The 25,711-nt window shown below is 46.7% G+C and overlaps 1 protein-coding gene across 1 annotated transcript in view; it reads left to right on the top strand.

Annotated features, from left to right (window-relative positions):
- LOC144611320 (gametocyte-specific factor 1-like) overlaps nt 1-25,711 on the top strand; it is a 98,867-nt gene that overhangs the window by 26,733 nt on the left and 46,423 nt on the right. The window contains exons 6-7 of the mRNA XM_078430369.1: nt 5,361-5,407; nt 8,933-9,843. Coding sequence (XP_078286495.1) covers nt 5,361-5,386 — 26 coding nt within the window. The 3' untranslated portion in view covers nt 5,387-5,407; nt 8,933-9,843. Of the gene's footprint in view, nt 1-5,360; nt 5,408-8,932 lie in introns of the transcript that reaches the window.

Raw genomic sequence — 25,711 nt, 5'->3', positions numbered from 1 at the left:
TAGTCACTGCCTGCCATTCTGAAAGGGACACATTTATCCCCACTCTTTGCTTTCTGTCTGCCAACCAATTTTCTATCCATGTCAGTACCCTACCCCCAATACTATGTGCTCTAATTGTGCCCACTAATCTCCTATGTGGGACCTTGTTGAAGGCTTTCTGAAAGTCAAGGTACACTACATCCACCAACACTCTCCTGTTCATTTTCCTAGTTACAGCCTCAAAAAATTCCAGAAGATTACTCAAGTATGATTTCCCCTTCGTAAATCCATGCTGACTCAGAACGATCCTGTTACTGCTATCCAAATGCTCCGCAATTTTGTCTTTTATAATTGACTCCAGCATCTTCCCCACCACTGATGTCAGACTAACTGGTCTATAATTTCCTGTTTTCTCTCTCCCTTCTTTCTTAAAAAGTGGGATAACATTAGCTACCCTCCAATCCACAGGAACTGATCCTGAATCTATAGAACATTGGAAAATGATCACCAATGCGTCCATGATTTCTAGAGCCACCTCCTTAAGTACCCTGGGATGCAGATCATCAGGCCCTGGGGATTTATCAGCCTTTAGTCCCATCAGTCTACCCAACACCATTTCCTGCCTAATGTGAATTTCCTTCAGTTCCTCCGTCACCCTGAGTTCTTCCTCTGGCCACTAGAACATCTGGGAGATTGTTTGTATCTTCCTTAGTGAAGATAGATCCAAAGTACCTGTTCAACTCATCTGCTATTTCCATGTTCCCCGTAATAAATTCCCCTGCTTCTGTCTTCAAGAGACCCACATTTGCCTTAACTATTTTTTTCCTCTTCACATACCTAAAGAAGCTTTTACTATCCTCCTTTATATTATTGGCTAGCTTACCTTCGTACCTCATCGTTTCTCCCCGTATTGCCTTTTTAGATATTTTCTGTCACTCTTCAAAAGAGTCCCAATCCCCTGGCTTCCCGCTCTTTGCTATGTTATACTTCTTCTCTTTTATTTTTATGCTGTCCTTGACTTCCCTGGTCAGTCACGGTGCCTCTTACTCCTCTTAGAATCTTTCTTCCTCTTTGGGATGAATTGATCCTGCAACTTCTGCATTATTCCCAGGAATACCTGCCATTGCTGTTCCACTGTCTTCCTTGCTAGGGTCTCCTTCCAGTCAAATCTGGCCAGTTCCTGCCTCATGCCTCTGTAATTCCCTTTGCTATACTGTAATACTGACACTTCCGATTTTCCCTTCTCCTTCTCAATTTGTAGATTAAAACTTATCATATTATGATCACTGCCTCAAATAGAGTTCATTACACAACACTAAATCCAGAATTGCCTTCTCCCTGGTAGGCTCCAGTACAAGCTGTTCTAAGAATCCATCTCAGAGGCACTCCACAAACTCTCTTTCCTGGGGTCCAGTAACAACCTGATTTTCCCAGTCTACCTGCATGTTGAAATCTCCCATAACCACCGTAGCATTACATTTGCGACATGCCAATTTTAACTCTTGATTCAACTTGTACCCTATGTCGAGGCTACTGTTTGGGGGCCTGTAGATAACTCCCATTAGGGTCCTTTTACCCTTACAATTCCTAATTTCTATCCATACTGATTCTACAACTACGGATTCTATGTCACCCCTTGCAAGGGACAGAATATCATTCCTTACCAACAGAGCGACCCCACCCCCTCTGCCCACCTGTCTGTCTTTTCGATAGGTTGTATACCCCTGAATATTCAGTTCCCAGCCCTGGTCCTCTTGTAGCCATGTCTCTGTGATTCCCACAAAATCATACTTGCCAATGTCTAACTGAGCCTCAAGCTCATCCACTTTATTTCTTATACTTTGCGCATTTAAATACAACTCTTTAACTTTGTTATTCACCTCCCCTCTCACACCAGTCACCATTGGCCCTGACCTTACTCTCTTATCCCATCTAGAACCTTCCTTCCCATTTATTCGAGAGTCTTTTGCAATTTCTCCTGCACTCACTTCCCCTTTAACTCCATCTTTATACTCCCAATTTGTCAATCCCTCCCCCTCCCCCCCACTACTTAGTTTAAAGCCACACGTGTAACACTAGCAAACTTGCCTGCCAGAATGTTGGTCCCCCTGCTGTTAAGGTGTAACCCGTCCCTTTTGTACAGGTCACCCCTACCACAGAAGAGATCCCAGTGGTCTAGACATCTAAATCCCTGCACCAGCCCCACAGTCATTCATTCATATCCCCGATCTCCATGTACCTGCTCTCACTAGCATGAGGTACAGGAAGCAATCCACAGATAACCACCCTCGTAGTTCCACTTCTCAGTCTTCTTCCTAACTCTCTAAACTCACGTTGCAGTACCTCCTTCCTCTTCCTCCCGACATCGTTTGTGCCCACGTGATTCCGGCTGATTGCCTTTCCTCGCTAGGATGTTCTGAAGCCGCCCCGTGATGTCTTGAACCCTGGCACCAGGGAGGCAACAGACCATCCTTGAGTCCCGCCTGTCGCCACAGAATCTACTGTCCTCGGACAATGGAGTCACCTGTACTATGGCTCTTCCTGACATCGGTCTTCCCGGTCGAGTCTCTTTGCCACGATTGGAGCCACTGATCTGTCCGCCGCTCGGACTGGAAGCGTCTTCTGCCCCAACAGCTCCCAAGAGGGTGTACTTGTTTGCAATAGGCATGTTTACTCCCCCCTGAAACGGTCTCCCACCTTCGCTCGACCTGGACCCTTGGCGTGACAGCCTCACAGTAGGTCCTGTCCAGGAAACTCGCATTCCCGGATGGCTGAGGTCATCCAGCTGCTTCTCCACCTCCACCACATGTCCATTCAGGAGCTGCACCTGGACACAATTCGTGCACATGTAGTTCCCAGAAGCTCCAGCGGTGTCCCTACCTTCCCACATCCTGCACGAAACACACTGCACCAACTTGTCTGCCATTACTTTAGTGTCAAAAAACATAAATCAAGTTCAAAAACAAGTGTATCCTCCTCACCGAAGACTCGCAGCCAAAGACCCGCACTTTTCTCACAGGGCACTTCCCTCGACAGGGCCGCACCCCTTGAGCAAGCCTTGTTTATATCAGTTACTAAATTACCTAATTGGCCAATTTACCAAACTTCTAATTTAATTGCTCAGCCAATCACCGCACTCACTCCCAACCTGCCTTACTCTGACGAGCTTGGAGGTTTGCGCTTCAGTGAATGCCTGCTAACGTCCCTTTGGCATTCGTTTTTAAACAGACTTTTACCTGTAATTCACACTCACTTACTTTCAGCCAACAGTCATCCTTGCTGCTGCTGCAATGTCCACTTGATAACCCAATGATATAGTGTGAGGTGTTGTACTTTGGCATGTCACAAGCAAATTGGCACATGGATTGGTACTGGGATTGTACAGTCACCAGATTGGATGTATAGATAAAGTTAAAGGGAAGGAGAGTGCAGAAGAGGTTACTGAAGTCTCCAAAGTGAAATTACCCCGAGGAGGCAGTGATCATAATATGATAGAATTTAACCTGCAATTTGAGAGGGAGAAGCTGAAATTGGATGCATCGTTATTACTGTTGAGTAAAGATAACTACAGAGGCATAAGAGAGGAACTGGTTAAAGTTGATTGGAAATGGTCCCCTGCAGCAATGACAGTGAAGTAGCAATGGCAAGACTTTCTGGGAGTAATTCAGAAGATGCAGGATCTTTTCATCCCAAAGAGGGAGAAACATACCAAGGGGAGAACGAGGTGACCATGGCTGACAAAGAAAGTCAAAGCTAAAGAGAAGGCTCATAATATGATACAGATTTGTGAGAAACTAGAGAATTGGGAAGCTATTGAAAACCAACAGAAAAGCAATAAGGGGAGAACAGATGACATAGTTAGCCAATAATTTAAAAAAGGATACCAAATGTTTTTCATATTTATAAGGAGTAAAAGAAAAGCAAGAGTGGACACTGGACTACTGGAAAAAATATGCTGGAGAAGTAGTAATGGGAACAAAGAAATGGCAAATTAATTGAATACGATTTTTGCAATAGTCTTCTCAGCAGAAGACACCAGCAACATGTCAGCAATTCAAGCGTCAAGGGCAGTAGTGGGTGCAGTCGCTATTATAGAGGAGAAGGTGTTTGGGAAGCTGAATTCAAGATTCAAGATAGCTTTATTTGTCATCCAAAAAAACGAAATTCAGTCACCCACTGTCCAACAATAAAACATTAAATGAGGCAGATTACACAATAAAGCATTAAAATAGGCAAATTACACAACCCCAAAAACACACAAAAAAAAGAAACATCCATCACAGTGAGTCTCCTCCAGTCCTCTCCTCACTGTGATGGAAGGCCACAATGTATTTTCCCTTCCCCTGCCGTCTTCTCCCGCGGTCAGGTTGTTGTGGCTGCAGGCCGCACCGGACGGTGAAAGGTCCGCGGCGGGCCGACCCAAGCCCCGCGATCCGGGGCGGGCGAACACACTGTCGCTGCCGCTGCTGCTGCACGTCAGGGCGGTCGTGGCTCCCGACATTGAAGCCCCCGCCCAGCAGAGAGAAATCCCGCGGCCTATTTTAGGCCGCGCCGGACGGTGAAATGTCCGCGACCCAAGCCCCGCGATAAGTAGTCACTTGGACGACATCCCAGGGTTCTGAAAGAGGTAGCTGTAGAGATTGTGGAGGCATTAGTAGTGATCTTTCAAGAATCATTACAGTCATGAATGGTTCCAAGAGACTGGAAAATCAAATGTAACTTCACTCTTTAAGAAGGGAGCGAGGCAAAAGAGGAATAACTATCGGCCGGTTATCCTGACTTCAATAGTTGGAAAGATTTTAGAGTCCATCATTAAGGATGAGTCAGTGGATGTTATTTACTTGGATTTTCAGAAGGCCTTTGCTAAAGTGCAACACGTGAGGCTGCTAAACAAGGTAGGAGACCATGTATTAGAGGCAATGTACCAGCATGGACAGAAGATTGGCTAACTGGCAACGAGTGGAAATAAACAGGGCCTTTTCTAGTTGGCGGCTGGGGACTAGTGGTGTTCCCTGGGAGTCAGTATCGGGTCCACTACTTTTCATGTTATATGTTAATGATGTGAATGGTGGAGTTGATGGCTTTGTGGCCAAGTTTGTAGATGATACGAAAATAGGTGGAGGAGCAGGTAGTGTTGAGGAAGCACAGAGTCTGCTGAAGGACTTGGATAGGTTGGGAGAGTGGGCAATGAAGTGGCAAATGGAATACAGTGGAGCAAAGTGTACGGTCATGCACTTTGGTGAAGGAATAGTGTAGACTATTTTCTAAATAGGGAGAGGATTCAGAAATCAGGTGTAAATGGACTTGGTAGTGCTGGTGCAGGATTATGCATGTAACTCTGACGTGTGATCATATTGTTAACCTCTCTACTTCCCTTTCAGGTGCAGGCTCCAAAGTGAAGGAGTAATCTGTGCTCCCACTGCAACATGTGAGTGAAACGGTTGACAGGTTTTTGCGATCCGGGGTGTAAAAGATTGGTTCATTAACTTTCTGCTCGTTCAAATGGCTTATTGGTTTTTTGATGGTTGAATCTAGATGGAAGGCTGTTGTTAAATTATAACATAAGTGTGTGACCATAAACTACTAAAGTCTGCCTTTGTAATAATAACTCCAAACTAAGTATGGGTAAAGATCCATTCTTTGTTTCAGGAATTTGCTATAAGTTCAAATGCAATTGTTTTTGGTCGTAAAACATTGTTGTAGTTAATCTTGGCTGCAAATCAGGTACCCCGCCAAAGAATTTACAAAATTAGTTCAAAAAGAAGCATACAATAGTATTTGCATGTTGTCCATCTTGGAGTAAAAGGTGGTAAAATGCAACCTAAAATCAGATGCTGCAGTCTGAAGATGGGTTCCAACCCAAGACATCGCTCACCCATTCCCACCACAGACACTTATTAAGTTACTCCAGCGTTTGTTTATTTGTTGTAGACAGCTTGTTCTGCAGTATTCAGCGAAAGGTGTTGAAGTTATGCTTCCCATGGCAGGAAGGATATTCTTGCTATTGAGGGCGTGCAGCGTAGGTTTACTAGGTTAATTCCCGTAATGGCAGGACTATCATATGTTGAAAGACTGGAGCGACTAGGTTTGTATACACTGGAATTTAGAAGGATGAGAGGAGATCTTATCGAAACGTATAAGATTATTTATGGGGTTGGCCACGTTAGAGGCAGGAAACATGTTCCCAATGTTGGGGGAGTCCAGAACAAGGGGCCACGGTTTAAGAATAAGGGGTAGGCCATTTAGAACTGAGATGAGGAAAAACTTTTTCAGTCAGAGAGTTGTGAATCTGTGGAATTCTCTGCCTCAGAAGGCAGTGGAGGCCAATTCTCTGAATGCATTCAAGAGAGAGCTAGATAGAGCTCTTAAGGATAGCGGAGTCAGGGGGTATGGGGAGAAGGCAGGAACGGGGTACTGATTGAGAATGATCAGCCATGATCACATTGAATGGCAGTGCTGGCTCGAAGGGCCGAATGGCCTCCTCCTGCACCTATTGTCTATTGTCACACAGAAAAATAGAACAGTACAGCACAGGAAAAGGCTCTTTGGCTTGCAATATCTGCCAAACATGATGCCGAGGCCAGGTCTTACTTGCCTGCACGTAATCCATGTGCCTCCATTCCCTGCATATCCATGTGTCTATTCAAAAGTCTTAAAACACTATCTTATCTGCGTCCACAACACCCCTGGCAGCAGGTTCCATGTGTACACTGCCATGTGTAACAAAACAAAACTTGCCCCGGGGAGAGGGGAGGTCACAGGTGTTGTTGGTTGTGTGGAGCTAGGAGTGCACAGGATCCCGAGAAATGTGCGACTTTCCCACTGCAGTATAGAGGATGGAAGATTTCAGTGCCTGAAACATCACCTATCCATGATCTCCAGCCTTTGTGCCCTTTTGTGTCAATCAGTATCTGCAGTTTTTTTATTTCTACATGGAAAATTACAACACGGGGACAGGTACTTCAACCCACAATGTTCGTGCCAAACATGATAAGTTAAACTAATCTCCTCTGCCTGTGCATGATCCATATCCCTCCATTTTCTGAAAATCTAAGTGCCTATCTAAAACCTCTGAAACACCAATGACATATCTGTCCCCACCACCACTCGAGGGGCTGGGCAGGCTAGAACTTAATTCCTTAGAGCGTAAGAGGCTGGGGGTATCAAATCATGAGGGGAATAGATAGGGTAAATGTATAGTCTTTAACCCAGTGTAGGGGAATCAAGAACCAGGGTTTAAGGTGTGAGGAGAAAGATTTTAAATGAATCTGGGGGGGCAATTGTTTCACACAGAGGGTGGTGGGTATATGGACCGAGCTGCCAGAGGAGGTGGTTGAGGCAGGAGCCAGCATTTAAAAGGCATTCCACAAGTACATGGATAGTAAATGCTCAGAGGTATATAGGCCAAAAGTGGGCAAATGGGACAAACGTAGATGTGGCATGTTGATCGGCATGGATGAGGGGCCAAAGGGACTATTTCCCTGGTGTGTGACTGAAAGCTCACTGTATTCTGGAGGGCCATGTGCCAGAACTGGCTCCAGCTGTTGCTCTCTGGTTCAGTGGCAGCTGGAACCACTGCAGGGCATCCATCAGGCTGAGAACTTCATGCCTAGCACCTTCATGGAACTGGTCAGCCTGCCAGAGCCGCAGAGGGTGTAGTGACCTCCGAACAACATAGGAGGAATGGGTGGGAGCTCCAGGGGCCTCAGCCTGCCTCGCTTCCTGAGGTTTTACCTGCTGGATTGTGTGGGGCTGATGGTTCATCAGTGAGGTGCCCGAGCCAAAGCATGGCTCAGCCGAGAACGACAATGGGGTGATAGAGAGAGCAAATAATGATTCTATCATCGGTGGTCTGTGATATATATGACCAGGGTGGTACATTACTCCTGGTGTCTGGGGTAAGAATGTTGCAGTCTTGGAGAGGGGAGATTGAAGAATCCACGATCGTGGTCCACAAAGCACCAGCAATATCAACTGTGGAGGGATGACAGGTATGTAGGTTAATTGGCTGGGTAAATGTAAAAATTGTCCCTAGTGGGTGTAGGATAGTGTTAATGTACGGGGATCGCTGGGCGGCACGGACTTGGTGGGCCGAAAAGGCCTGTTTCCGACTGTATATATATATGATGATGAGGTTGTGCTGGCAGAGTGGAGGGATCAAGGGAAGAGGTTATAAATCGGGACCTCCGCAGTATCAATCAAGGTATTGATATCCGGATTAGCCCAGAGGCACATGTTAACAAGCACAGACACGAAAGGTGAAAGTGTGGCCTGAGAGACGAGGAGGAGTTAGACTCTCTACAGCACTGGGTCTGTACCTGGAGCAGGTGGGGCCTGTGCCGAGTCGGGAAAGACTACACCTCGTTAAGCACAACGGGAAACATGTTTACTGCTTGTTGCCATGGTCACCCCCGTTTCATCCCGTCAGACATTTGTAACTGTCAAGGAAGGATGATTGGCAAGTGACTGCCTTTCATGTAAACACTGTTTGTTTATGTTTTATTTTGAACATGTAAAACAAAAATAAGATCAAAACAAAACAAAATAACAATAAAATGAAATGAACGATAAACCTATACACAACTCAATTAATAAATTATCATAAACAACACAAATTAAATCTTACATGTTCAAAAAGGTGTAGGAGGAAGAATACACTTATTAATTCCTACCCCTTCTCCACTCCTCATCAATTAATTCACAAACATCTCATCTACATACATACTTATACACTACACATACACACACATATACATATATCTATCCATACATTGGCCAAGTACATATATACACATATATGCAAACACTCAAACATACATATAAGCATTTGTATTTGTGCACTGCTGCTGCGTAGCCATGTAAACGCTGGTCTGAAGATCAAAGTGATTGATCGTAGTGCAAACTGGGCCGGCTAACACTCTCCCAATCCTCATCAGTTCCATTTATTTTTCAGCCTATGTCCTGTGTGTTCGAGTCCATTGAGAAGAGGAGTTAAAGGACAGATGTTGCTTATAAGACGAACACATTTAATTTCAAACACTAACTTTATTTTTATGTAATTGAATCATTTGACCAAATAAAGGAAAGTGAACAATGAATCACTGAGGCCTGCCTGGTGTCAGCTGATTCGTTAGAATTTAGCACAGTACAGCAACAGGCCCTATGGCCCAACATGATGCCGACCAATTATCTGCACATTATCTATATCCCTCCATTCCCTGCTTTTCCATGCGCCTATCCCATCAGGTCTCAGATGCCACTATTGTCCATACCTCAACCTCCACCCCAGCATTCCAAGTACCAGCAGGCTGAGTGATGCTCAGTGTAAAAAAAACGTGCACCACACATCTCCTTTAAACTTTGCTCTTCTCACCTTAAAGCCATGCCCTCTAGTATTTGATGTATCCATCCTGCGATTAAAGGTTCCAACTGCTTATCCAGTCCTCTGAACATTTTATAAACTTCGATCAGGTCTTTCTGCAACCTCTGCTGTTCCAGGGAAAACACTGCAAGTTTGACCTTATAACTAATGTCCCCTTATTCGGGTATCATTCTGTTAATCCGCCCCTGCACCCTTTCCTTAACCTCCTCGTCCATCCTAGTGGGGGGACCAGAATTGCATGCAAAACTCCAAATGTGGCCTAACCAAAGGTTTGTAATGTTGCATCGTCTTGCAGTAGAAATGTTTGATGTAGAGTAACCATGATGCTAATTCAAAAAGGCTTTTGAAATGATGTTTGATCTTATGTGGAAGTCATAACAGTGTCTACATCAGAGGAGTCTGATTTTCTGTGAAGTCTTTGTAATGTCCATCGTGCATTATATGTTTTTTTAATTATTAAAACAAACGTTTGAAGTTAAAAGCCAGCGGACCCCTGATTTTCTTCCCTATGGTTCCTTGTGAAGCATATCTGCCACCCTGCAATTGTGTTACCACAGTCAGGTATTAAACCTTGCTGCGTGAATTAGCATGTCGGCATTGTCCATATTCATTTGATTCATAATTTAGAATTAAAGGGCCCTTCTGCCCTCCGAGTCCGCGCCGACCAATGATCGCCCATACACCAGTTATATCCTACACACTCGCGACTATTTACAGAAGCCAATCAACATACAAACATGCATGTCTTCAGAATGTGGGAGGAAACCGGAGCATCCAGAAGAAACCCACGCAATCACGGGGAGAAAGTGTATAGACAGCACCCATACTCAGGATTGAACACGGGTTTCTGGCATTGTAAGGCAGCACCTCCACCGCTGCACCACCGTGCTGCCCTCAAGTTTCTTGCTGCCCAGCTGCCTCTGATGTGCTGGTGACCATGAGCACGATACCAGAAAAAATGTGGAAGTCCACCCAGGCTTCATAAATGATAGGAGCAGAATTAGACCATTCAGCCCACCAAGTCAACTTCTCCATTCAATCCTGGCTGATTTATCTTTCCCTCTTAACTACATTCTCCTCTCCATAGGCAGGAGGGTCCAACTTTGCTTCCGATTTGCCGTGCCCTTCCACTGGGGCTGACTGACTGCCTGCCTCCTTGCTTTTCCTTCAACCCTCGACACCACCCAATCCCAGTGGGAACGTGAGTAGGGCACTGTTGGATCCACACCCATCCTGCTGGAATAGTTTTCCCTGGAATTTGTACAATTGGCCTGGGGTCCTTTCCTTCTTGGTCATCTGAAATTATGGACCCATGGGATACAGTGTGGAAAAAGGCCCTTCTGCCCAACTTCTCCACACCACCAACTTGTCCCAGCTACATTAGTCCCACCTGCACTACTTTGTCTATATCCCTCCATACCTGTCTTATCCATGTACCTGTCCAACTGTTTCTTAAACGATGGGATAGTCCCTGCCTCAACTACCTTCCTCTGGCAGCTTGTTCAATACCCCCACCACCCTTTGTGTGAAAAAATTACTCCTCAGATTCCTATTAAATCTTTTCCCCTTCACCTTAAACCTATGTCATCTGGTTCTCGATTCACCTACTCTGGGCAAGAGACTGTGCATCTACCCGATCTATTCCAATCATGATCTTATACACCTCATCCTCCCGTGCTCCAAGTAATGGAGTTCCAGCGTACTCAGCCTCTGCCTATAGGTTAGACCCTCGAGTCCTGGCAACATCCTCGTAAATCTATGCACCCTTTCCAGCTTGACAACATCTTTCCTATAACACGGTGCCCAGAACAGAACGCAATACTTTAAATGTGACCTCACCACATGTACAACTGCAACATGCCCACCTAACTTCTTTACTCAATAGATCCAAAAAGCTGGAGTAATTCAGCGGGACAGGCAGCATGTCTGGAGACAAGGAATGGGTGACGTTTCGGGTTGAGACCCTTCTTCAGACTACTCAATGCTCTGGCTGATGTGCCAAAATCCTTTTTGATCACCGATCTACCCGCGACTTCACCTTCAAGGACCCATGCCTATCCAAGACCTGTCCAAATGACTCTTGCACATCATTCTAGAAACAACTACCCTCATAGAATCATACAGCATGGAAACAGACCCTTTGGTCTAACTTACCCACACCGACCAACATTTCCCATCTACACTTGTCCCGTCTGCCTGTGTTTGGCCCACAACCCTCACACAATTGGTGTTGGGTGCATGGAATGAGCTGCCGAGGGGGGTAGTTGAGGAAGGTACTATCGCAGCATTTGAGAAACGACTACGTGGAAAACGTATCCTTTAGATCTCGTTCTTACAGAGTTTTTCCCTCTCACCTTAAACCTGTGACCCTCTGGTTCTAGACTCTCCTGCTCTGAGGAAAAGATTGATGGGGTATCTATACCCCATGTAATTTTATGAACCTCAGCCTCCTGCATTCCAGTGAGAACAAGACCAGCCTGTGCAATCACTGCTTAGAAACCTCCATTCCAGGCAACTGGCCTTGAAATCCACCATGAAATGTTTTGAGAGGGTAGTTATAGACGCATTAAATTCAGACTACCCAACGGCCTTGATCCCTGCAGTTCGCCTACCACCACAACAGGTCCAGGGACGATGCCGTCGACCTCGCCCTACACATCCCTGGAACACCTGGATTAGAGAGACACCTACATCAGACACATAGACTAAGCTCTGCCTTTAATATGATCCAAGCACCACCAAACTCGTGGGACTTGGAGTCAGCAATCATCTCTGCAACTGGATCATCAACTTCCTGACTAACAGACCGCAATCAGTGAGGATAGGGAATAAATCATCCTCCATGACAATCTTCAACACTGGTGCTCCACAAGGATGCGTTCTCAGCCCCCTTCTTTACTCCTTGTACACCCACGACCAACCATGTACAAATCTAATTACATTTACAAATTCACAGACACCACCATTGTGGGCCAGATATCAATTAATGATGAGACGGAGTGCAGGAAGGAGTTGGAGAACCTCGTGTCCTGGTGTGGAGACAACAACCTTTTTCTCAATGTCAGCAAGATAAAGGAGATAGTGATTGACTTCAGGAAGTGAAGTGGTTCACATACCCCAGTTTGCAGTGACGGCGCTGAAGGAGAGATGGTTGAAAACTTCAAATTCCGAGGAGTCAATATCACCAACAACTTCCCCTGAACCAGCCATATTGAAGCAACGACCAAGAAAGCTGACCAACTTCCTTAGAACGTTTAGGAAGTTCAGCAGGTCCCCAACAGCTCACTAACTTCTACAGGTGCGCCATTGAAAGCATTTTATCAAGCTGCATCACACCTTGGTTTGGAAACAACTCCATCCAAGACTGCAAGAAATTGCTGCGAATTGTGGACACAGCCCAGATCATCACACAAACCAACCTCCCTTCCATTGACTCAATTTATACTTCATGCTGCCTCAGCAAGGCCAGCAGCATAATCAAGGATGAGCCACACATTCAGATCCCCTATCTCTCTGTTCCTGCCCTCATCAGCACGAGGAACTGGAAACTGATGGACTGTGTGGGGTGGGAGGACCCGTTGCTCCTCCCGTGCAGCAAGTGGTGCTGCACAGGACAAAGGGAGATGTATTGTACATAGTTATCTTGTCTGTACACAGTGTGTGAGTGTGGGGTCAGATTGTGGGGTGGCAGCCATTTTAGTTGTCTTGCTGCCAGCATTGAGTTATTGTAATAAGGACTTCTGTTGTACCTTGAAGACTCGCAAAGTTTCATACAGGCATAGAACAAGAACACGAAAGAGGCAACACACCATCCTTGAATCGCGCTTGTTGCCACAGAAACCCCTGTCTGTACGTTTCACTACTCCCACGACTCTGCCTGACGTCTGTCTCTTCGGTTTTGCCTCAGCACCACATTTTAACTCGCAGACCTGTCCGCCGCTCAGACGGGCAGTGCCTTCTGTCTCGACAGCTTCCAAGAGGGTGTACTTGTTTTCAAGAGGTACAACCCCCGGGGTCTCCTGTACTCCAACCTTCCTTCTCTTCCTCATCGTCACCCACCTTCTTTCTTCTAGTATCTGCGGTGTAACAATCTCGCTGTAGGTCTTGTCCAGGAAACTCGTTTTCTCGGATGATCCTAAGGTCATCCAGTTGCCTCTCCAGTTCCCTAACGCGGTTCTTCAGGAGCTGAACGTGGACACATTTTCCACAGTTGTAGCAGCCAGAGGCACCAGCAGTCTCCCTGATCTCCTACGTCCTACAAACATCTCACAGAATCAGCTTACCTGTCATTTCTTCACTGTGTCTCACCCTCTCCAACTTTTGGCATGGTCTCCTCACCTCAGCCTCCTCGCCGAAGACACTCGAGCCAAAGACTCGCAGTTTTCTCCCAAGGCACTTCCCTCGACAAGGCCGCTCTCCAACAGGCCGATCCCCAAGAGCAAACCTTGCTTATGTTGTTGTTCGTCCTTCGGGTTCGAAGATGACCATGACTTCACTTTCAGTTGGAGGAAGTGACTGGTGAGGCCAATCCGGGCCCGGAAGTCACGCCCACACATAGGACACAAGTGGATGGCTGCTGCAGTGGAAGTGGAGGTAGCCCGGGCCTTGCGCGCGGTGCGTTTCTTCTGGGCCTCTGCAACGCGTCTGTTCTCTGCTGCACGGGATCCTGTGATGAGCTTGCTACGCCAAGTTAGACGGTCCAGAGCAAGAGACTCCCAAGTGCTGAGGTTGATGTCCAAGTCTTTGAGGGACACTTTGAGGCAGTCCTTAAACCGTTTCTTCTGTCCTCCTACTGAGCGCTTGCCCTGATACAGTTCTCCATACAGAAGCTGTTTTGGCAGTCGACTCTCTGGCATTCTGACGATATGTCCTGGCTTGGGCTTGGGCTTTCCGTAGGAGGGTGTGGACGCTGGGAATTCCGGCCCGTTCCAAGACCTCTGTGTCGGGAATTTTGTCCTGCCACCTGATGTGAAGGAGTCTGCGTAGGCAGCTCAAGTGAAAGTGGTTGAGCTGTTTGGCATGTCTGCTGTAGACAGTCCAGGTCTCACTGGCATAGAGAAGAGTGGTGAGTACCACTGCACGGTAGACCATCAGCTTGGTGGTAAGGCTGAGTCCTCTCCGCTCCCAAACATTCCCACGGAGTCGCCCAAAGGCAGCGCTGGCCTTGGCAATCCTGTTGTTGACCTCAGCGTCAATGTTCACCACTCGCGAGAGTGTACTACCCAGATAGGTAAAGCTGTCGACTGCCTGTGATGTGTGGTTCCTGGTAGGGCTTTCCAGGCGCGGGCTGGTACATAACTTCAGACTTTTTGGTGCTAATGGAGAGACCAAAGTTGTCACAGGCCTGTGAGAAACAGTCCATTTCATGCTGCATCGTCGGCTCTGTGCAGGCGTTGAGGGCGCAGTCATCAGCAAACAGGAAATCTCTGATGATGGTCTCCTTCACCTTTGTACCTGAATGGTGACCGATTGGGAGAAGGGGAGATGCAACGTGACCTGGGTGTCATGGTGCACCAGTCATTGAAAGCAAGCATGCAGGTGCAGCAGGCAGTGAAGAAAGCGAATGGTATGTTGGCATTCATAGCAAGAGGATTTGAGTTTAGGAGCAGGGAGGTTCTGCTGCAGTTGTACAGGGCCTTGGTGAGACCGCACCTGGAGTATTGTGTGCAGTTTTGGTCTCCTAACCTGAGGAAAGACGTTCTTGCCTTAGAGGGAGTACAGAGAAGGTTCACCAGATTGATCCCTGGGATGGCTGGACTTTCATATGAGGAAAGACTGGATAGACTGGGCTTGTACTCGCTGGAATTTAGAAGACTGAGGGGGGATCTTATAGAAACATATAAAATTCTTAAGGGGTTGGAGAGGCTAGATGCGGGAAGATTGTTCCCGATGTTGGGGGAGTCCAGAACCAGGGGTCACAGCTTAAGGATAAGGGGGAAGTCTTTTAGGACCGAGATGAGAAAACATTTCTTCACACAGAGAGTGGTGAGTCTGTGGAATTCTCTGCCACAGAAGGTAGTTGAGGCCAGTTCATTGGCTATATTTAAGAGGGAGTTAGATGTGGCCCTTTTTGCTAAAGGGATCAGGGGGTATGGAGAGAAGGCAGGTACAGGCTACTGAGCTGGATGATCAGCCATGATCATATTGAATGGCGGTGCAGGCTCGAAGGGCCGAATGGCCTACTCCTGCACCTTTTTTCTATGTTTCTATGTAACAGCTTGCAGGCGCCTGAGGTTGAACAGCCTGCTGTCAGTCCTGTACCTGATGTGCATTCCATCCTGGCAGTCACAGAAAGCATCAGTCAGCATGGCAGAGAAGACCATGCTGAAGAGTGTAGGGGCAAGAACACAACCTTGCTTCACGCCGTTTGTCACTGGAAAGGCTTCCGACTCGTCTCCATCATCTAGCACTTTCACCATCATGCCATCATGGAACTGCCGGACAATCGTGATGAACTTGCTGGGACAGCCAAACTTCTGCATTATCTTCCACAAGCCATCTCTGCTGACGAAGGCTTTCTGAAAGTCGAGGTACACCACATCCACCGGCTCTCCCTTGTCAATTTTCCTAGTTACATCCTCAAAAAATCCCAGTAGATTAGTCAAGCACGATTTCCCCTTCGTAAATCCATGCTGACTCGGAACGATCCTGTTACTGCGATCCAAATGCTCCGCAATTTCGTCTTTTATAATTGACTCCAGCATCTTCCCCACCACTGATGTCAGACTAACTGGTCTATAATTTCCCGTTTTCTCTCTCCCTCCTTTCTTGAAAGGTGGGATAACATTAGCTACCCTCCAATCCACAGGAACTGACCCGGAATCTATGGAACATTGGAAAATCATTACTAATGCGTCCACAATTTCTTGAGCCACCTCCTTAAGCACCCTGGGATGCAGACCATCAGGCCCTGGGGATTTATCAGCCTTGAGTCCCATTAGTCTACCCAAAACTTTTTCCTGCCTAATGTGGATTTCCTCCAGTTCCTCTGTCACCCTAGGATCTCTTGCCACTAGAACATCTGGGAGATTGTTTGTATCCTCCTCAGTGAAGACAGATCCAAAGTACCGGTTCAACTCTTCTGCCATTTCCTTGTTCCCCATAATAAATTCCCCTGCTTCTGTCTTCAAGGGACCCACATTTGCCTTGACTATTTTTTTCCTCTTCACATACCTAAAAAAGCTTTTACTATCCTCCTTTATATTATTGGCTAGTTTACCCTCGTACCTCATCTTTTCTCCCCGTATTGCCTTTTTAGTTATCTTCTGTTGCTCTTTAAAAGAGTCCCAATCCTCTGGCTTCCCACTCTTCCAGCCAGTCCTTCCTCAAATTAGGAGACCAAAACTGCACACAATACTCCAGATGTGGTCCCACCGGGGCCCTATACAACTGCAGAAGGACCTCTTTACTCCTATACTCAAATCCTCTCATTATGAAGGCCAACATGCCATTACCTTCTCTCCCGAGATGCTGCCTGACCCACTGAGTTAATCCAGCATTTTGTGTCTACCATGCCATTAGCTTTCTTCACTGCCTGCTGTACCTGCACACTTACTTTCAGTAACTGGTGTACAAGGACACCCAGGTCTCATTGCACTTCCCCTTCACCTAATCTGACACCATTGAGATAATAATCTGCCTCCTTGTTTTTGCCGCCAAAGTGGATAACCGCACATTTCTCAGCACACTTCTGTCCCTACCTATCACTTCTAATCACAGGAGGTGCCATTTCATTTCTTCCCTTCTCACAGGCTTGTTCAAGAGTCTTATTTTGTTGTCCAAGTTTTTTATTTTCATCTATATACTAAAACTCGTTTGTTTGTTTGTTTGTTCCTGAACAACAGACAAAATGGCACATGATAGATAGTGTGACAATTTTAGGCCCACCTTACTCACCATCTAATGGAAGAAGTTTCATTGAAATCGGTGCTATATTTTTTAAGTTATTCACATTTTAAAGTTTAAATCTATCTCCTAGGGAGGGAGGGGGGAGGGAGGGAGGGAGGGGGGAAGGAGGGAGGGGGAGGAGGGTGGATAAGTGGGGTTGAGGGGGATGGAGTGGGGGGGGAGAGGAAGGAAAAAAAGTTCAATTAATAATAAACCTCAATATAGTGCAAAACAAAACAAGGCCCAAAGTGCAGTCTCGGCAGTTTGTTGTTTATTTGGAGTTTGTAGTGTACATCGATGTGCTGAGTCCAGGACAGATCTTTACAGATATGCACCCCCAGGAACTTGAACTTGTTAACTCTCTCCACCACCGACCCACCAATGAAAAAGGTTTTGAAGAGAGACTTTAGACTTTAGAGATACAGTGTGTAAACAGGCCCTTTGGTTCACTGTGTCCACGCCGTACACGAACACTATCCGACACACAAGGGACGTATAATTTTAACAAAGCCAATTAACCTACAAACTTGTACATCTTTGGAGTAAAGGAGGAAACCAGGGCACTCAGAGAAAACCCACACGGTCACAGGCAAAACGTACATACTCTGTACAGACAGCACCAGTAATCGGGATCGAACCTTTGGAACTGGAAGGCAGCAACTCTACCGCCCCTGATAGGCAGCACGGTGGCGCAGCGGTACAGTTGCTGCCTTACAGTGAATGATGCGCCGGAGATCTGGGTTTGATCCTGACTACGGGCGCCGTCAGTACAGAGTTTGTACGTTCTCCCCGTAACCTGCGTGGGTTTTCTCCGAGATCTTCAGTTTCTTCCCACACTCCAAAGACGTACAGGTTTATAGGTTAATTGGCTTGGTAAAAGTAAAAATTGTCCCTAGTGTGTGTAGGATAGTGCTAATATGTGGGGATCGCTGGCCGACGCAAATCCAGTGGGCCGAAGGGCCTGTTTGTGCGCCGTAGCTCTAAACTAAACTATATAAAATTAGGAGAGACAATAGACAATAGGTACAGGAGGAGGCCATTCGGCCCTTGGAGCCAGCACCACCATTCAATGTGATCATGGCTGATCATTCTCAATCAGTACCCCGTTCCTGCCTTCTCCCCATACCCCCTGACTCCGCTGTCCTTAAGAGTTCTATCTAGCGCTCTCTTGAATGCATTCAGAGAATTGGCCTCCAATGCCTTCTGAGGCAGAAAATTCCACAGATTCACAACTCTCTGACTGAAAACGTTTTACCTCATCTCCGTTCTAAATGGCCTAATTCTTAAACTGTGGCCCCTGGTTCTGGACTCCCCCAACATTGGGAACATGTTTCCTGCCTCTAATGTGTCCAACCCCTTAATAATCTTATATGTGTCGATAAGATCCCCTCTCATCCTTCTAAATTCCAGTGTATACAAGCCTAGTCACTCCAGTCTTTCAACATATGACAGTCCCGCCATTCCGGGAATTAACCTAGTAAACCTACGCTGCACGCCCTCAATAGCAAGAATATCCTTCCTCAAATTTGGAGACCAAAACTGCACACAGTACTCCAGGTCCGGTCTCACTAGGGCCCTATACAACTGCAGAAGGACCTCTTTGCTCCTATACTCAACTCCTCTTGTTATGAAGGCCAACATTCCATTGGCTTTCTTCACTGCCTGCTGTACCTGCATGCTTCCTTTCAGTGACTGATGCACTAGGACACCCAGATCTCATTGTACTTTTCTTAACTTGACACCATTTAGATAATACTTTGCCTTCCTATTCTTACCACCAAAGTGGATAACCTCACACTTATCCACATTAAACTGCATCTGCGAATGCCCACTCACACAACCTGTCCAAGTCACCCTGCAACCTCATAGCATCTTCCTCACAGTTCACACTGCCACCCAGCTTTGTATCATCTGCAAATTTGCTAATGTTACTTTTAATTCTATTCTATTCTTTGGAGATGGTACTAGGGCTCACTCCAAATAATGCCGCAACTTGGGTTTGCGGAACACCAGCTTGAAGTTGCCCTATCGCACGGGCCCGATCCAGATCAGTCAAACGTGGCATGCCGATTCTTGGAGCAGACACCTACTGACCACTGTAGCAGGGCCCAAGCTCACAGATGCTGCCAATCAGGTGCCAATCAGGCACCTGATTGTCAGCACCTGGGGTACCAGAAGCTCAAAACAAGAGTCAATAGCAACAGCAGAATAAGCTGTTTGGCATTGGCAGAGAAGATTTGGCAAATTTTTCATGGGCGCAACCCATATACTCAGCTCTGCTGCTCATCCCACAAATGCATGTTCCTTACAAATGTGGCACCATTTAAAAGGGAAATAAACAGGCTTTCCAACGGTATAAGATTTATTGCCAAGAAGCATTGTTACAACAAAGAAATAATCTACCAAACACAAATTTCCTTACTTTTTGTGCTATATTTATATTGTAAATAGCTGCGGTCCCAGCACCAAGCCTTGCGGTACCCCATTAGTCACTGCCTGCCATTCTGAAAGGGACCCATTTATCCCCACTCTTTGCTTTCTGACTTCCAACCAATTTTCTATCCATGTCAGTACCCTACCCCCATTACCATGTGCTCTAATTTAGTCCACCAATCTCCTATGTGGAACCTTGTCGAAGGCTTTCTGAAAGTCGAGGTACACTACATCCACCGGCTCTCCCCTGTCAATTTTCCTTGTTACATCCTCAAAAAATTCCAGGCATAAATAGGGTTGACAGTCTGAACCTTTATCCCATTGTGGAAAAATCCAATACTGGACATAGCGAGACGATGAGAGGGGGAAGGTTTAAAGGAGATGTGGGGGGGGCAAGGGTTTTACACAGAGAGTGGTGAGTCCTGGTGGTGGTGCTGGTGGTGGGCACCTGTCCTGGTGGTGGGCACCTGGACTGGTGGTGGGACCCTGTCCTGGTGGTGGGCACCTGTCCTGGTGGTGGGCACCTGTCCTGGTGGTGGGCACCTGTACTGGTGGTGCTGGTGCTGGGCACCTGTCCTGGTGGTGGTGCTGGTGGTGGGCACCTGTCCTGGTGGTGGGCACCTGTCCTGATGGTGGGCACCTGTACTGGTGGTGGTGGTGCTGGTGGTGGGCACCTGACCTGGTGGTGGGCACCTGACCTGGTGGTGGTGCTGGTGGTGGGCACCTGACCTGGTGGTGGGCACCTGTCCTGGTGGTGGGCACCTGTCCTGGTGGTGGGCACCTGACCTGGTGGTGGGCACCTGACCTGGTGGTGGGCACCTGTCCTGGTGGTGGGCACCTGACCTGGTGGTGGTGCTGGTGGTGGGCACCTGACCTGGTGGTGGGCACCTGTCCTGGTGGTGGGCACCTGTCCTGGTGGTAGTGCTGGTGGTGGGCACCTGACCTGGTGGTGGGCACCTGTCCTGGTGGTGGGCACCTGGTACTGGTGGTGGTGGTGCTGGTGGTGGGCACCTGTCCTGGTGGTGGTGCTGGTGGTGGGCACCTGTCCTGGTGGTGGGCACCTGTACTGGTGGTGGGCACCTGTACTGGTGGTGGGCATCTGTACTGGTGGTGGACATGCTGGTGGTGGGCATCTGTACTGGTGGTAGGCACCTGTACTGGTGGTGGACGTGCTGGTGGTGGGCACCTGTCCTGGTGGTGGGCACCTGTCCTGGTGGTGGAGGCAAATACGAGGCTTTCAGATAGGCATACGGAATTGCAGGGAATAGAGGGGTATGGGTCATCTACAGGCAGATGAGATCAGTTTAACGTAGCCTCATGTTTGGCACAAACAATGTGGGACGAATGTGGTTCCTGTGCAGTAATGTTCCATGTATGTTCTATATATGCTTCTCATCAATTCAGGACCATGAACGACATTTTATTGAGTAGTTTCCGATGGGTGAATTGAATGAATGAAACAAACTATGCATTGTAAACGGCATTTGACTGTTTCCAGTGAGTTGGCTACTTTTCAATCCGGTGTGAAATAACGTTTGCTTGTCAGGTTATGCAACCAAATGAATGCTTCCAATTGATTCCATGACTTGCATAAACTAAAGTCTTTTACAACAGGTTTATTTCAAAGCTCTGCCTAATTAATGGCAAATTAATGTATCATAGCTTCTGTGCATTAGAAATATCAAATTGGACCGTTTGTAGTCGGTGTAGTACTCTTTTGTACGGACTGAAATGTTGTGCAACCAAATAAATGCTTCAAATCGATTCAGGACCATGAATTTCATAAACTAACGAGATTAACAGCAGGTCATTTCAAAATTATGTTTGCTTATTGAAACATGCCTAATCTGCACTGTACATGTTAAAACAGACTGTTTGGAGTAAGGAGAATACTCTTCCATGCAAAGAGGCATATAGCACAAGTTTGTGTCCACCAACGAAGATCCCCTATCGCTATGTCCCATTTGACCCTAGCCTTTCCTATCCATATTCCTCTTCAAGTGTCCCTTAAATGTTATTTACGAGCCCCAACTACCTCCTCTGGCCGCTCATTCCATGTGCCCACCACCCTCAGAGTGAAATAGTTGTCTGGCAGTTTCCGATTAAATCTTTCCACTCTCCCCTTAAACCTATCGCCTGTTTCTTGATTCCTCCACTCTGGGTAAAAGACTATGGTGGATGTATGGAACAAGCTGCCAGAGGAGGTAGTTGAGGCAGGGTCTATCCCAACATTTAAGAAGCACATAACAGGTACATGGATGGACAGGTTTGGAGGGATGTGGACCTAATGCTGGCCTGTCTCCACACTGTATCACACTATGACTATGTCTATTTATCCTATCAATTCCCATTGATTTTGTACACCTCTCTAAAATCACCCCTTGGTGCCTGCTAAATCCTAGCCTGCCCAATATCCCCACATTTCTCAGGCCCTCAAGTAGTGGCCAAAACTGGGCACCATACTCCAAATGTGTCTTTATCTATTATTCATAAAATGCTGGAGTAACTCAGCAGGTCAGGCAGCATCTCAGGAGAGAAGGAATGGGTGACGTTTCGGGTCGAGACCCTTCTTCAGACTGATGAGTCTGAAGAACTGATCAGTCTGAAGAAGGGTCTCGACCCGAAACGTCACCCATTCCTTCTCTCCCGAGATGCTGCCTGACCTGCTGAGTTACTCCAGCATTTTGTGAATAAATACCTTCGATTTGTTCCAGCATCTGCAGTTATTTTCTTATACTAATCCTGCCTTATACATTCTCATTCAAATAGTTGAAATGAACCACAAGCAGCAAGGGCCCAGCACCAATCCCTGAGATACGCTACTAGTCATAGGTCTTCAATCTGAAAAACATTCTTTCACCATCACCGTGTGCTTCCTTCCATGAAACCAATTTTCTATCCAGTTTGCTAGCTCTCCCTGGATCCCATGCAATCTAACATTCCACAGCAGCCTACCATGTGGAACCTTATCGGATGCCTTGCCAAAATCCATACAGACAATATCTGTTCTCTGTTCTCATCAACTTTTTTTGTTTACTCTGAGTGTGAAGTTTCATCTCCAAAAAACTGATTGTAATGGCATGTTGATTATCTCTAATCAGCCCTTGTTTATTTGAATGCATACTATATATATCTTATCCCTCAGAATCCTTCCCAGCAATTTATCTACCTCAGATGGTAGGCTCACTGGCCGAAAGTTCCCCAGATTTTCCATGCAACCCTTTTTAAATAGAGGCACGATATTAGCCATCACCTCACCTGTAACTATTCATACATCTCGTGGGCAAGTTGGGCCGAAGGGCCTCTTTCCATGCTGTATCATTCTGTGTATCACTCTATGAGAGGTTATTGTCCTGACATCATGTCACTAAGCTCTCCATCTCCTATCTTCATCTTTTCGTTTAGTTAAGTTTAGAGATACAGCGTGGAAACAGGCCCTTCGGCCCACCGGCCAGCGTTCCCTGCATATTAACACTATCCTTCACCCCGCAAATAACCTGCTCCAGTCAACTTGAGCGAGACCTTCTCTCATACCCTCAGTCAGAGTATTGAGTATAGAAGTTAGGAGATCATGTTGCAGTTGGATAAGATGTTGGTGAGACTGCATTTAGAATATTGCATTCAGTTCAGGGCACCATGTTATAGGAAATATATTGTCAAGCTTGAAAGGGTTCAGCGATTTACGAGGATGTTGCCAGGACTAGAGGGTGTGAGCTATAGGGAGAGGTTGAGTAGGCTTGGTCTCTATTCCTTGGAGCGCAGGAGGATGAAGGGTGATTTTATTGTGGTGTATAAAATCATGAGAGGAATAGATCGGGTAGATGCACAGAATCTCTTGCCCAGAGTAGGGGAATCGAGGACCAGAGGACATAGGTTCAAGGAGGGAGAGAGGATTGTAGATGGGTGGAGATAGTAACCAAGGTGAAGTGGGGCAAAAGGTGCGGATGTGGAATCAGATAGGGGAGGAAGTGGAGGAGTGAAATGCAAAACCAAAGGGAGGGATGGTGGGTGGCAGGGGGAGGTTCCTAAGTTCTAGGAGCAGAATTAGGCCATTTGGCCCATCAAGTCTACTCTGCCATTCAATCATGGCTAATCTATCTTTCCCTCTCAACCCCATTCCCCTGCCTTCACCCCATAACCTTGACACCCCTTACTTATCCAGATTTTGTCAATCTCCACCTTAAAAATACCCATTGACTTGGCCTCCACAGCCGTCTGTGGCAATGCATTCCACAATTCCTCCAGGAATGGGTAATCTGCAGTCGTGGGGAGGCCGCAGGAGGAGAAGGTGATCGATCCTCATTCTCACACTGACCTTTCTGTCCTGGGACCTTCACTGCCAGAGTGAGGCCACACAAGCTGGAGGAACACCTCAACTCCACCTGTGGAGCTCACAACCTATTGGTGTGAGCACTGAATTTTCCAATTTCAGGTAATCCCTCCCTTCTCATCTACCCAATTCCCCCCCCCCCACCCTACCTTTCATTCCACTTCCTCTACCCCCAGCATCCCGCTCCTTTCCCCACCTCCATTCGCTCATCTCCCAGCTTCCCCACTCCCACTTCCACCTCGTTCCAGCTGCTACCTTTCCCTTTCCCTCTAGTTCAACATCCCATTCCCCATCTTCCTTGTCAAATTTCACACCTTCACCCTTTTGTCCCCATTTCACCTCAATCTTTGGTTACTCTCTCCTTGCATCTAACTCACTTTCTACTCTCAGATCCATCAGTCTGATGAAGGGTCCTGGCCCCAAAGGTCACTTGCCCGTTCCCTCCACAGATAATATCTGGCCTGCTGAGTTCCTCGATATTTTCATGTATGTCTATAGAGGTTGGGATGTTATGTTACAGTTATACAAGACATTGGTGAGTTTGCACTTGAGTATTGTGTTCATTTTGGTAATACAGTGTGGAAATAGGCCCTTCAGCCAAAGCCCACACTGACCAACATATCCCATCCACACTAGCCCACCTGCCTATGTATGGCCATTATCCCTTCAAACCGGTCCAATCCATGTACCCGTCTAAATGTTCCTTAAACGTTGTGATAGTACCTGCCTCAACCACCTCACGTGGCAGCCCACTGCATCCACCCACCATGCTTTGTGTAAACAAGTTACCTCTCAGGTTTCTATTAAATCTGTCCGTCCCCCCGTCCCCCCCCCACCTTAAACCTACGTCCTCTGATTCTCGATTTCCCTACTCTGGCCAAGAGTGTGCATTTACCTGATCTATTCTCTCATGATTTTATACACTTCAATAAGATTATGCCTCAACCTCTTGCGCTCCAAGGAATAGAGTCCCAGCCTGTTCAACCTTGCCCCATAACTCAGGCCCTCAGGTCCTGGCAACATCCTCAGAAATCTTCCCTGCATCCAGCTTGACAACATCTTTCCTATAACAAGGTGCCCAAAACTGAACATTGCCTTTGTAAATTGCCCCACGGGGACAAATAAAGTGTTTTTGAACTTGAACTTGAATACTCTAAATGTGGCAAAAGCAACATCTTATATAACTGCAACATAACCTCCAAACTTCTGTATTCAGTACTCTGACTGATGAATCTTTTCTCCTGCACCTTAAACCTATATCCTCTAGTCCTCTATTCACAACTGTGTCGAAAGCCTTTTTGACCACCCTCAGCCGTTTGGGATGCACCTTCAAGATCCCTCTGCTCTACAACACTCCCCAGAGCCCTGCCATTCAGTGTAGGTCCTGCCCATGTTAGACTTCCCAAAATGCAACAGCTCAAATGTCTCTCTATTAAATTTCATTAACCATTTCAGACCCTGCCTGGCCAACCAATCAAGATCCTGTTACAATTTCCATCAACATCTTCACTATCTACAATACCACCAACTTTACTGTCAAAATGGGAATCTTTTCATCAGGACAGGCAAATCCAGAACTCGTGGGGCAACCAGTGTGAGGGGCAAGTCTTAACAGAACCCGAGGGGCAATCATTTTGCTCAGAGGGTGGTGGGTATATGGAAATGCTGTTGATAACAGCATTTATAGGATACTGGGCAGG

This window comes from Rhinoraja longicauda, chromosome 40 (genome assembly GCF_053455715.1).
Source record: "Rhinoraja longicauda isolate Sanriku21f chromosome 40, sRhiLon1.1, whole genome shotgun sequence".
Classification (NCBI taxonomy): domain Eukaryota; kingdom Metazoa; phylum Chordata; class Chondrichthyes; order Rajiformes; family Arhynchobatidae; genus Rhinoraja; species Rhinoraja longicauda.
This window is presented reverse-complemented; position numbering and strand designations above follow the sequence as displayed.